This window comes from Rhinatrema bivittatum, chromosome 3, assembly GCF_901001135.1.
Source record: "Rhinatrema bivittatum chromosome 3, aRhiBiv1.1, whole genome shotgun sequence".
Lineage (NCBI taxonomy): Eukaryota > Metazoa > Chordata > Amphibia > Gymnophiona > Rhinatrematidae > Rhinatrema > Rhinatrema bivittatum.
Window position 1 is genome coordinate 534,728,243 of NC_042617.1, and position 14,476 is coordinate 534,742,718.

General features: G+C 41.3%; 1 protein-coding gene across 5 annotated transcripts in view; it reads left to right on the plus strand.

Moving 5' to 3' along the window:
• The first annotated feature begins 450 nt into the window (after positions 1-450).
• Positions 451-14,476, plus strand: part of MPV17 (mitochondrial inner membrane protein MPV17) — a 170,373-nt gene continuing 156,347 nt past the window's right edge. The window contains exons 1-2 of one of the 5 annotated variants that reach the window (XM_029596331.1): positions 451-547; positions 5,232-5,309. In XM_029596331.1, the coding sequence (XP_029452191.1) occupies positions 5,237-5,309 (73 nt within the window). In that variant the 5' untranslated portion in view covers positions 451-547; positions 5,232-5,236. Of the gene's footprint in view, positions 654-1,869; positions 1,964-4,362; positions 4,382-5,231; positions 5,310-14,476 lie in introns of those variants that run through there. The other 4 variants (XM_029596328.1, XM_029596329.1, XM_029596330.1 and 1 more) reach the window with 4 other exon arrangements.

A 14,476-nucleotide genomic window follows, 5' to 3' on the forward strand; every position in this document is an offset into this window, starting at 1 on the left:
CCACCACAAGTATGGGGAGGTTGTTCCATGCATCACCTACCTTCTCTGTGAAAAAATTGTTTCCTAGGATGACCCCTGAGTCTACGTCTTGGATTTATTACCCTAGATTGTAAACTCCAAGGAGTAGGGACTATTCTTTTTGTGTGTCTGTAAAGTTCTGGATATATCTGTTATGTGCTATGCAAATCATGATATACAGGGATCTCTTGAAATTGTATGTACTTATCATAATAAAGCCTTTGCAGTGATCTGCTAGTAATTTTATTCTTAGAATAGAATGTATAATTTGTAAGTAGTTTTCCCTTGGCTAACCTTGTAACAGTGTCATTTCAGCCATTTCGGTCAGATACTTCTATCACTCATTGTGTAACCTTGAGCAAATTGCTTAACTCCCTAAATCTGCATTAGGTTTACAGATTTCCTATTTAAAAATAATTTCTTCTTTGTCTGCTGTCACTATTATGCACATGTGGAGACAATCAGCCTCGTGTTGGGCTGGAAGGAGCCTACAATCTGCTGAGTGGACCAGGAGCTGGCAGGAAGCAAGGTCAGTGCTGGCCACAAGAAGCCATAAGGGAAATGCCAATGTACATAACTCTGTCTGCCTATGTAGAAATATGAAACAGAAATGGTAGCTTCTGTTTTGAGACTAGGTAATGGAAATATTTTGATAATTGATTGTCTCAGAGGATTGTTCTTTTAGTTTTTATCCTTTTCAGTGCTTTTCATTCATTTCTCTTCAATCTTCTCATTTTCCTGTCCTGCTCTCCTTGTGCTCTTTTGGGTCATCGTTTTCCATTAGTATGTGCACAGCACGTTTAATACAGGCCATTAACTGCTGTTTTAGAATATCTGAAAGGTGATGGGCAATGAATGGGATACATGTTTCTGCTGAGCAAAGTTTGCACATTTTATTGGTAACTTCTTCCTGCTGCTTTATAATATCCGACAAAGCTCCGTCTATCTTTTCCCCTGTCGCTTTCATTCCGTGGCTTGATCAAATTTTTCATTCCTACTGTCTGGAACACTTTTCATCTCCCACTCTTCATCCCTCATTTATCTCTATCCCTTCTTGTTACCCTAGTTGGTATGAGAACAAAAGCATTAACAAAATGGGTCAGTTCTAGCCCACTAGCCTGTCTCGGCCAAATGTAAGCAAGTAGGGGCTTCTTACCGACACCTACAAGAGAGCAGCCTTGTAATTGTCTGTCTACTCCCTGTTTCTAGTACTTTTCCTTTTCTATTGTGCCTGCTCGCTCACTTTACTAAACGAGAGCCACATAATGCCACTTGCCGTCGTGTACCATAGCAGCAGTGCGGCGCTATAGTCACAGCGCTAGGGTACTCTGGAGAACAAGCCAAGATACAGATATTCTAGTCTACAACTTTAGTTCCAATACAGAAGCCTGCAGGAAAACCAGTTAAAATCGCAGTTGCTGAAGATTGAAAGACATTTTTTGTATTCTATTTTTTAAAAACTATTGTTTACTAGCAGGATCCTTTAGTGCGATAAGGAAGTTAATTGTCTATGGATTTCTTCTATCTACCCTCTGGGGCTCTTACCTTCCAGCTCCAGTTCGCTAACCAATTCCCTTGGCGGCGACTTCTGCCTACACTCGAGTGTTTTTATGAAGCTACAGACTTTGCTTTGTTACTTAGAGCTCACAAACTAACGAATTTAACGCCGTAAACGGTAGACTTATCCAAGTAGTGTTATTTATTTGCTGACAAGTACATTGTATTAAGCTCAACGGTAAGCACAGTTGTCTCCTCTGGGGTTCAATTTATGCAAACCTAATTCCTAGGGGCGGAGTCTAGGAATCCACAGCCAATAGGAAGAAAGGGTCCTGATTCAAAGGGAGGCTTGAAACGCACGTTTCGCTGTCTTTTCGACGTCCGGTGAAAAGGTGTTCTAGCTATTGCTGGTTCAAGAGCCGGAGAAGTGGTGAGTGACCCTAGAAAGGTAGGAAAAGGACTCGAGACCGGCTTTCACTTGCTACTGTTTGTACGCGAAGCCCGGCTTCAGTAACGGTATTTATATTGGGCTCCGAGGAGAAGGCGGGGCGAGCGTGATGTCATAAAGCAGAGACACTGGGGTAGCCGCTGTTGAAGGTGTACAGAAGTGCTTATGCTACTGATAGTGGTTGATTCTTGTCATTTTCCATCCTTTAGCTCTATGTTCTAAATCTCAAACTGCCACGTATTAAAAAAAAAAAAGAGGAAATGACAGTTTTAATGTCGATTTAAAAATAATAGCATGAAACTAAACTTTTTTTTTCTTAAGAAACTTGTATTCTTACAGCCAAGTCCTTAGGCACACTGCTTTGTTACTTGCAACCTGAGGAACTTGGCATCTAAATGGCAGGTGAAATTTGATGTGAGGAAGTACAAACTAATGATGCATATAGGGAAGAACAACCCTAAGTGTAGGTACACAGTGCTGTGTTCCATATTAGGAATCACTACCCAGGAAAAAGATTTTGGAGTCGTCATGGGCAATAAGTTGAACTCCTAACTTCACTGTGCAGTGATGGTACAGAATGCAAATAAAATATTAGGAATTATTCAGGAAAGAATGGAGAATAGAATTGTGAATATCATGTCTGTATTGATCTATGGTGAGACCACAACTTGAATACTGTGTGCAGTTCTGGTTGCCTCATAAAAAAAAAAAAAGATAGCAGAACTAGAATAGGTGCAGAGAAGAGCAACAAAATGACAAAGGCGATGGAACAGCTCTCTTTATGAAGAAAGACTAAACAGGTTAGGGCTTTTCTGCTTGGAAAAGAGATGAATGAGACGTGGTGTGGAACAGTTATTTACTCTTTCAAATTGTACTATAGGATTTTTCATGAAGTTAGCAGGTAGCAGAATTAAAATAAATTGGAGAAAGTGTGTTTTCTCTCAAACTGTGGATCTTGTATAGCTGCTTTAGAAAAGTTTTGACTTCCTGGAGAAAAGTCAATATACAATTATTAGCCTGTTGACCTCTGGGACATCTGCTTATCCCAGGGGAAGAGCAACAAGGAATTGGGTTTTTTTCTGTTTCCTGATGTTATGAATGTTTATTGTACCCACCTAGAATGAAAGTACAAGTAATATTTAAAATAAATACTTCTTACTAGTCTAAATTAGCCAGTCAGAGACAGGATGCTGAGCTCAGTGGACCTTTAATCTGACCCAGCATGGCACTTTTATTTTTAGATAGTGACAGGCAATGACAGCAAATTTTGTATATGTAGAGAGCTTTACTGAGTCTCTACTAAAGCATACCAATTAACAACCAAAGGGCTGAAAAAGAAACAAAAAGTAAATTGGTTACACTTATTCACATATTTTACATGTCGAGTTCCTTCGGGAGGAGGGGATTTTAGGTTTTCAATATTTTACATGTCCAGTCGCTTCGGGAGGAGGGGATTTTAGGTTTTTAGGTTTTCTTTTGGGGGAAAGTTTGCCGTCTACCCTTACCCCTGCCTCTAACGCAGGGGTAGGGGTAGGCGGTAAATTAGCAGGTTAAACGCGCGGCTAAACTGCAGGTTAAAAAGGCGTTACTGAATGGGGGGGAATAGCTAATTCGATCGTTTACATCTCATATACATGCCGCGGGCGGAAGGGGTTACTCGTTGATTTAAAGAGGCGGTAAGAATGGGTTAAAGGGGATAGTGAATCGCGGGTTGGACTAATGCGGCCAAATTGTGAGTAGAAGGCGGGTTAGAAGCAGGGTAACCGCGGCCGCACTTTACTGTATTGACCTGTAAGAGGGTGGAGAAAAGAGTAGTTTTAGTTGGATTCTAGCTTCCCCATGTGGAAGAATTTAATGGTGGAATCCTTGTCTATACAAATCCAAGGCATATTTTTGTAGGTATGGATTTTGAGTTGCATGCTTGCTGCTGCTTTTTTTTTTTTTTTTTATTTAATTAAGAAAAAGGACCTTTTGTTTCTTGAAAAGAAACAGGGGGAGACATAGAAGACAAGGTACCTTTTGCCCTCTTATAGAATCCATCTTTTAACCCTTTTATTTGGAGGAAGAGGTTTTATCCACCCTTCTTTCCTCATATTGGGTTATGTTTCGAAAATGGTTTTATTTTTATTATTCATCTGAGTTTTCTTTGGGACCCAGGAATTCAGAGAATGTCATCCTAAGAGATAGAGTAGAAGTTTCTCATTCAGAGAGACTCAGTAACCTTCCAGAGGTTACTGAATGAATGAGTCCTCATTCATTCCTTGGAGGAGAAGTTGGACCAGTGGCACCCATTCGGTATTAAGCACTATGCTATCATCTGGATAGTGGAGGGGAGTCTAGAGATACCCTTCAGGTATCAAGGACAGTGAGCAGATTGGACTGGAAATTAAGAAATACATTCTCTTCATCTGGACAAAGGTATGCCTTATGGGACTTTAAAGTGTATTGTCTAAAATTGGATTAGAGAAACCTGAATCTTGAAATTGGGAGGAAGCTCCAAAACTACCTTTATAGTTGGCCAAGGATCAGGAATAGATTAAAAGATGCATTAAGCATTACAGAGTCGCAGATTTATTGGATTGGATTGCATGAGGAGTTGTAAATAGTCATTTTCACTGTTCTATCATCAATTGACAGTAAAGTTAAGTTGGAAACCACTTACAGCTGCCAGCGTGATTGTTACTGTTGTATTCAAAGACTGACTTAGCAATACTCAGGAGTAATCTACACACACACAAACTAGGAGTTATAAATAGAATGACTGGCATGGAAAGGGGAAAATGCAAAATACTTCAGGATGATCTTTGTTTCTTCAAATTCCGATAATCCAAAATGCAAGACCCTTCACATAGGACCTCCTCTATCCTCATGCCATGCTGTACATGTGGAATGGCAGAGACTGACACCAATAAAATGGGAAAATGGGGTGGGAGGGGGTGGAGAAACATACATGACTTCCACTCAGATCAGTATCTGAAAAGGTTCTCTTCTTTTTTTTTTTTTTTTAAAACCTGTGAAATACCTATTGTATCACATGGGAAGAGCCTGGGTCCCATTAGATACTAAACTGTCAATGCATGTGACTATTCCTGAATTACCAGTGATCAAAGTGCCACGTATTATTAACCTCACACCCTCATCACTGACCCTGTATGTTTCTATGGCATCCACATCATTGCTTGCTTCTGAGGTTAACGAGGAGCACCCACTCATCCTTTCTGTTCATTTTGCTAGTCCTGATGGTTTTTTTCTTTCCCCCCCACCTCAGGAACCATGGCTGGTATATGGCGGTCCTACCAGATACTCTTGGGCAGGCACCCCTGGAAGGTCCAGATCATAACAACTGGTAAGAAAGCACCTTATGTTTATTACAGCACTGGGGGATGGGGAAGGTGTGATAACGGAAGGCTATATAACAAGACCATATGAGTAAATGAATGGAATCGCTGTTAAAATAGAGGATAGTGTAATTTCTGGAATCCAGTGGATTATAGGATCCCAGGCAGCATGGCTTTTCTAGAGTTAAATCTTGTCAGATGTATCTGATCAATTTCTGTGATTGGGTGACCAGAAAGTTGGATCAGGGGAGAGAGCTAGATCTAGTGTACTTGAATTTCAGTAAGGTCTTTGACACAGTTCTGCATAGGCAACTTATTAACAAACTGAGCACCCTAGGTATAGGTCCTAAAATAACTTATTGGGTTAGAAACTGGTTAAGTGGGAGGTGACTAAGGGTAGTGATAAACAGAATTCATGATAAGAAAAGGTGTCTTACCTGTGGTATGCTGCAGGGATCATTCCTTGGTCCAATTCTGTTCAACATGTAGCATGGGCTAAATTTGTGGGGCTACATAGTTCCTAGGGTTTTTTTTCCTTTCTGGATCATTCACTCTCTGACTCTCTTCAACCATGGGATGCCAGGTTCATCCAATAGAGAGGAGGTTTAGATCTCGGGGACCCTAGTGCACTGGTGGGTAACGCAACTCGGTACAATTTCACGCACACATTGGGTCAGCAAGTACTCCTAGTGGCTGGTAATAGCGGAGGTCAAAGGCCCCATTAAATGAGACATGAAGTCCAATGGTAGTGTTCAACTGCAAAAAAAAAAACTTTACTTCAATTTAAAATGCATGATCCAGGGCAAATGACATCAGCACCCAAGATAACTACATAGTCAGGAAGCTCCTGACCCTACTGATTAAAATCCTCCTGTAAGGTGCCCATTTGCAGCTAAAGTGCAATTCTGCTGGCTGATATCCGGAGCTAACATCTAGAAAAGGGCCATGAAAAAGAAACTGGTGGATTTCAAGCACTTCTCCTACATTAAAACTAGTGCTGAGGGTGACAGTGCAGTAGGCCTGAAGGGAGATGAGCACTGCTACAAACCAGGAGCACAGGCCCTGAGAGCTCAGATGCTGAAATAATTGTGGTGAACAGTGATATACCTACTCGGGCTGAGTTTGTCATGGTTTTGTGACTTCTGAAAGGACATGAAAGTGATGAAAAAAGAACTTTTAGATATCGTCGCTGATCTCAGGCAGGAGATGACTGATATTGGTAGGAAAGTGGAGAAGTCTGAGACAAGGCTCGATGCACAGGCAGAATCGAAGCAGCTATGGGACTCAGGTAAAGATCTGGCTGCAGAAATGGTATCTTTGTCTGAAAAGACTGAGGATCTTGAAAATAGATCCCCCTCGATCCAGATGGTGCAGTCTTCATTTTAGAGAGGTGCCGGAGACTCCTGAGAATCTGGATTGCAAACAAGTGTCCATCGGCATTAGTAAGGCAGTGCTGGGAGATGATGTGAATGAGGCAGCGACTATTTTTGAGATATAACGGGCACATGATGCTCTGGGGCAGGCCTTGGGACATCATTGTGTGCTTTCATATCTATGCTCTAAAGGAGACAAGCTAGAACATGGCACGAAAGCAGGCAGAGTGGCGGGACAAGGCCATTCAGTGGCGATTTATGCAGGTCTGTCTCTCATCACCCTTTACAAGAGGCAGAATATGAGAGCGAACTCTAATTCTCCACAGAGAAAATATTCAATTTAAATGGTTTGACTCCTGGTTGGCCTTTACAATCAATGGTATATCTTCCAGAATTAAAAGTACAGCGGAAGCTGAAACCATTCTGAGAGCCGCAGGGTGCCTCATACCTCTAAGCCTCTTTCCACCACTGCAGCTAATAGGAATGATCTTCCACGATGGCAGCGAGTGGGCAAAGGGGGAAGATGACTACGTAGGTAGTCAGATGTATAGACTTCTTCTAAAGACACGATAACTGACTTGTGGCTGCTTTTCCTGCTTAATCTATTTCTAACAGAAGTTAGTAGGGCCATGAAATTGAATGGTCAACACAGTCTGCATGATGGAAGTGTGGACCTAAGTTAGTCCTGAGTGTGGGTGCCTATAAAGGACTTGCAGAATTCAGCAGATTCTGGAGGATGGTATCAAAGTTAGTGTCTTTTATAGTTATGTTTTAAAGGTTGCAGAAAGCTTAATTTCTAGTTATGTTATCTGATGTGGGGAGATGGTGTTACACCCCTATGGCCATGTAAATCTCTCACTCAAGTCAGATCAAGTAAGTGACCTTTACAAACTCGCAGTTCAAACACTGGCAAATAAATACTATCTTTTACTAGCTCAGAGAATCAAAATCTGTTTTCCCACTGCACAAACAATTCTAACACTGGCAAACAAATACCAATTTTTATCGGCTAAAAGAATCGGTGTATTTTCCCACTACAAAAAACAGGTTAGGATTTGTTTGCCAGCATTTTTCTAAGACAGTAAAAACAGCCAGTAATATTTTAACCCTCCAAGAATTTTTTAAATTTTGTCTTAAGATCTAAGCACTTCTTCCCAGCAAGGCCAAACTTACTTTCAGCAGATGAAGGTTCTGCTGTCAGCACTCCCAAAATATGCAATAGGATAGGCACCCTGAAAGGTGTGGAAAACATGAGGAGGAACCTAGTGAACCTTTTAAAAATAGTCTGGAATCTGGCAGCTAAGAATTAATGCTAAAAAATGCAGGGTTATGCTTTTGGTTGAAAAAACCCAAGACTGTAACTTTCAAACTGACGCGCTTGTGCAAATGTGTGCGTGCATTTGCGGGCACGCACACATGGAAGCGCCGGTTTTATAACGTGCGCACGAATCCCATCTTGAGCGCGTAAGGGGGGAGGGGGAATTTTTAGTAGGTACGCGCAGCGATGCAATAGGCCTATTTCCCAGTTCACCCCAGTAAAGGAGCGGACTTTCTAAACCCCCTACGTAACTTGCCTCTCTTTTACCCTACTAGCCCCAACCCCTAAAACCCCGCTGACTACCTTGTGGGATCCCGGCGTGCGCTAGTGCACATAACTGACTTCATGGGTGCAGTCCCAGCCCTGTCCTTTTTTTGGCTAAACGTTTTTTATCCACATAAAAGGAGATCCCACACGTGGCTGCAGGCCTCTTAAAATCTGCGTGGCCCAGTCACACACGTATCTCCCCGATTTGCCACACTTGGGGCTTTTAAAATTTGCCCTCAAGGGAGAAATACAGTATAGGGTGTGAAGTAGTTCTGTGCACAAAACCAGAGCAGGGTCTAGAGGGAGGGGATGATCATATCTGATGATCTTAAAGTGGCCAAACAGGTAGGTAAGGCGACAATAAAAGCTAAAAGGAATTATACATAGGGAGAGGAATAGCCAAAAGGAAAAAGATGACAGTCCCTTCTTATAAATCTCTGGCGAGACCTTATTTGGAGTACTATGTGTACAATTTTGGAGACTGAACCTTCAAAAGGCAATAAATTGGATGGAGTCAGTCCAGGGGGTGGCAGCTACTAATGGTCCATGGTCACCATGATAAAGCATATGGGAACAGACTTAAAGATCTAAACAAATATAGCCTGGAGGGAAAGGGGGACATAAGATATATATAGAAGTACTGCCAAGGAATAAATGCTCATGAGGTGGGCCCCTTTCAATGGAAGGGAGGCTCTGGAATGAGGGCTCATGGGGTGAGAGTGGAAGGGATAGACTCTGGAGTAATCTAAGGAAATATTTCTTTACAGAAGTGGAGGGGGACATATGGAACAACTTCCTTTTAGAGGTGGTTGAGACAGGGACAGTAGCAGAATTCAGGAAAATAGGGGAAAAGCACAGATATCTGAGAGAGAGGAAGGGACTATAAAGCTGGGCAGAATGGATGGGCCATATGGTCTTTATCTGCCATCATGACCTCAGTTTCTATTCCAGTGATGCTTTTAAAAACGCACTCTGATTTACCTGGATAATAGCTCTAGATTAGATATGCATACCAGTGAATCGATACAAACTTCTGTACAGACGCTGGCATAGTACAAAAAGCACTGCATCATAAATTCATCCTTTACTATAACATACATATCCTATATAACAGCAAAAAGTGCTGCACACTGAAGATAACACGGACTGTTAGGTTATGAATAAAGCATCTTTGGTGATAACGACGGAGCGTCACACGCTTGCTGGGGCAAAGTATTTAATTTTAAAAATGTTTCTTTTGAAAGAAGTGCAAAGCATGAAATGCCTGGTACCAGAAACAGAAGGATGCAATCCATGAACTTGTTTCCCGTTTCTGCTTTTTCAGTGAGGGAGTCTCTTCTGACCGATGTAATATTTATTTATGTGTGTTTGATATTCCACTCTTTGCCAGGTTTGGTCTCAAAGTGGATTAAAGAAATAAAGAATTATAGAGGTATGATATAGTTAAATGTAGTTAACACTGAGTGCCATTGTATAGCCTATGGCCCAAGTGTGGGAAAACTTTCATTCTCCTAATGATCCGGCTGGGGAAAGGCCTGGTTGAATCGCCATGCCTTGCCTTTTTTCCAGAAAAGCGAGGTAGTTTAATTTCTGGCAGATGGGTAAAGGACCCTCATTCCAGATCTTGGGAGCTGAAGGCTCTTAGTCTTATGCAGTTCAATTTGGCAGAAGTCAGGGGTGGGGAAGAAAGAAGGACCTTTTGTATAGATCGGAGCTCTCTAGCTGGAGTGTACGAGGGCAGCGAGATGGGTGAGATACTCCTAGGCCTGTTTGTTCACACATTTGAAGATGAAGCAGAGGGGTTTGAATGTAATCCTGGTTCCGGTTGGTAGCCAAATTAGTCTGTAGAAGATGGGAGTTATGTGGTCTGACAGTTTGCCCTCTATCAGGATTCTGGCCACACTGTTTTGTATGAGTTGTAGTCACTGATCGAAGCCATCACATCACACATCAACCTACAAGAACCAGCCATCATACTAGGAGACTTCAATCTCCATATTGACACCCAACCAACAACTCCCACCTGCGAACTCCTCCTATCTTCCATGACAGCTCTCGGATTCTCCCAAATCATTACCACCCCCACTCAGAAATCTGGGCACACCCTTGATTTAATTTTCATTAACAATAAAATATCTGCAACTGAATCACCCACTACTACTCCAACTCCATGGTCCGACCACTACCTCATTCAAGCCAAGCTCCAACATCAATCGAACACAGCAAAAACAGACTCCTGCTTCATTGAATACACCAAACCTTGCTCCAGTGAAGACCTAGCAGAGCTACTCCCGGAAGCACTAAAAACAATCAACCTACATGATGCCAACTCAGCTACAGACTCCTGGATCTCCATCAACGCTGACATAGCCAACACATTATGCCCCACAATAAAAAAGGAAATCAGATCATCTACTAAACAAAATGCTCCTTGGTACACCCCCGAACTGAAAACATCCAAACGAACGCTCAGACAAACCGAAAAACAATGGAGACGAACACCTACACCAAACCTGAAAGACAAATATAGAACACTTCTACACAAATATACAGCTGACATCAACACAGCAAAGCGCAATTTCTACACATCCAGAATTCATGAATACCAATTCAACCCGAGGACCCTCTTCTCATACGTCAAAGAACTCACCAACCCAATCCAGAATGACACAATGCCAAACTCCAACAACATCTCCAGTGACAAACTAGCTCAATTCTTCAAGGACAAAGTCGACAACATCATTGCCAAGATTCCCCATTCCCACAACGACTCAACAAATATCCCTCCTCCCATCCACATTTGGACCCAATTCACTCCTGTTGCATCTACAGAAATTGAACCCTTCATCAAAAAAACCAAACCAGCATCCCACCCCGTAGACTCCATCCCCATCAAAACCCTAAAACTCATCAGAGAGATTATTGCCAAACCTATAACCCAAATCATCAACCTATCCCTCGAACAAGGAATCTTCCCAGACAAACTCAAAAACGCCATCATCAAACCAATCATAAAAAAACCGCAACTCGACAAATCTGATCCTGCAAACTACAGACCAGTCTCCAACCTCCCATTCCTAGCAAAAATCATCGAGAAAACTGTCAACAATCAACTCACAGACCACCTCGACGCCCACAATCTTCTCCATCCAACACAGCACGGCTTCAGAAAACTCTACAGCACAGAAACTCTCCTCCTCTCCCTCACCGACACCATCCTCAGAGGCCGAGACAGTGGCAAGACATTTCTACTGATCCTCCTCGATATATCAGCCGCATTTGACACCATCAACCACAGAACTCTCCTCACCAGACTTAAAGAGATCGGTCTGCAAGACACTACACTCAACTGGTTCAAATCATACCTCTCTAACAGATCCTTCATTGTCAAGACAAACTCTTCTGAATCCTCCCAAGTGCCCCTCACCCATGGCGTCCCTCAAGGTTCTTCACTATCCTCGACCCTCTTCAACATCTACCTCCTCCCACTATGCAAATACCTCTCTGATGCCAACCTCACCTACTTCGTTTATGCAGACGACATTCAAATTCTCCTCCCCATCACCAAATCCATTGAACTCACCATGGAAAGATGGAACAAACTCAGTTCAAATTTATCTCAACTGCTATCACAACTATCTCTCTGCCTCAACCAAGCCAAAACAGAAATTATTCACATCCAGGACGACTGTCCCGCTTCCCCCCTCGAGAGCACCCCCTCAAACAACACAGGAAGCGCAAACAACACTGGGATGCCAAACTTATGAAGAACCTCACTCACACCATCCACAAAAAACCTAGGAGTAACCATCGACAGCCAACTCAACTTTAAACGACACATCTCCAATATAATCAAAGATGGATTTTTCAAACTTCAAACACTTAAAAAACTCAAACCTCTCCTCCAACCGCATGATTTCCGAACAGTACTACAATCAATTATTTTCTCAAAACTCGACTACTGCAACTCCCTCCTCCTTGGACTTCCTGAAATCCACATCAAGCCCCTCCAAGTTCTACAAAACGCCGCCGCCAGAATTATCACCAATCACAGAAAATCCTCCCACATCACACCCACTCTCAAAGACCTCCACTGGCTGCCCATCACACAAAGAATCCAGTATAAAACCCTCACCCTTCTTCACAAAAAAATAAACAACAACAGAATGGTCTGGCTAAACAACAACATCCAACCATATTTCACACAAAGAAATCTCAGATCCACCAACTCAGGTCTCCTCTCCATCCCAACTCTTAAAAATGCTCACCTCAATACAACACGCAAACGAGCCATTACAATAGCTGGCCCTACCCTCTGGAACTCCCTCCCCCCACAGCTCAGAAACGAACCCTCACCGCAAGTCTTTAAAAAACAGCTCAAAACATGGCTGTTCTTGAAAGCATTCCCTCCTGAACCCCAACATCCTATAATAAACGCTCTTGAAAGCCTTACCGCATAACTTCTACTCTGCATGAACGCATAACCCCTCCCCCCTTCTCTATCCTCCCTTTTCCCTGTCCCCCACCCTTCTCGTATCCTCCCTTTTCCCTGTCCCCCACCCTACTCATAACCAAGTCATATTGTACATATTGTATATAGGCTATATGCCATTTCTATATACCCACATCTAATATTTAATTTTAATTTTATTCATATGTTACAATGTTCCTTATATTTATTGTTTAATCAACTGTTCTCTTGTTACAATGTAAAATAGGGCAGTTCCGGCTCTATTCAACCTGTTTTCTGGAAACCGATGTGATATCTCGATCGAATGTCGGTATACAAAAGAAATAAATAAAATAATAAAATAATAAAATAATTTCAGGCAGGTCTGAGAGTTGCAGTAATCTAAACGACTAGCGATTAGAGCATGGATCAGCAATGTAAGGTTTGCTGATTGAAGTAATAGCATAGTTGCCTAATTTGGCAGAGGAACATAAAAGAGGCTCTCATAGCTTTAGAGATGTGAGCTTCCATAGGATTCGGATCAAGTTGGACCCCTAGGCTTCATACAGAGTCATTGAGCTGGAGGAAGGGATGACTGTAGGGGGGTGACCTTGTTGGTTTAACCAGAGGAGATCATACTTGAAGGGGTTAAGTTTGAACTTGTCATTGAGCTATTGGGCTACTACTGTGAGACAGTTTTTATTGGCAATGGGAAAAGATTGGTCAGATCTGAGTTTAATGCAAAGTTGGATGTCATCTGCATACATGTTATACAAACATAAATTCCAAAAAATATTACCTCTTAAATACTCCTCTTCAATCTTAATTATAAATATATTCTTCACAATATTGGGATATCCAGAACAGACTTGACCATTCATATAATATATTTATGACAATCATTCAAATGAATATCAGCACCCAAAAATTAGTACTGAAAAAACGTTTTAAGGTAGGAAAGGAAAGTTTCATACTTATGATTTTTTATCCCCAAACCTGGGTAATCAACTCTATTGTAATCATGAACAATCCTCCTCCAACCATTTTTTATGTATTTTTTTATATATTGCGTGAAAAGTTTTTTTAAAAATGATAGCAAAGAAAAACCAATTATGTGCCTGAAAATCACTTTGAGACAGCTGTGTATATCACGTTTTTTGCCAATCCAACATTGTAAAGTGCCACGCTTTCAATGAAATGAATAAATGTCACTTCAATGAGACAGCTGTTTTGGATACTTATAGCTGTTTTCAGCGTGGTATTTTACAATGTTGGATTGGCAAAAAACGTGATATGCACTGCTGTCTCGAAGTGATTTTCAGGCACATAATTAGTTTTTCTTTGCTGACTATCATTAAAAAAACATTTTTTTCATGCAATATATAAAAAATACATAAAAAATGGTTGGAGGAGGATTGTTCATGATTACAATAGAGTTGATTACCCAGGTTTGGGGGAAAAAAATCATAAGTATGAAACTTTCCTATCCTACCTTAAAAAAAAGTTTTTCAGTACTAATTTTTTGGTGCTGATAATCATTTGAATGATTGTCATAAAGATATTATATGAATGGTCAAGTCTGTTCTGGATATCCCGATATTGTGAAGAATATATTTACAATAAGATTGAAGAGGAGTATTTAAGAGGTGATATTTTTTGGAATTTGTTTGTATAACATTCAATAAGATCCCTCGAGTTGGTGTAATTGAAGTGCACATATAGATTGGTATCTGCATACATGTGACATTCAGTGTTGAAGGATAGAAT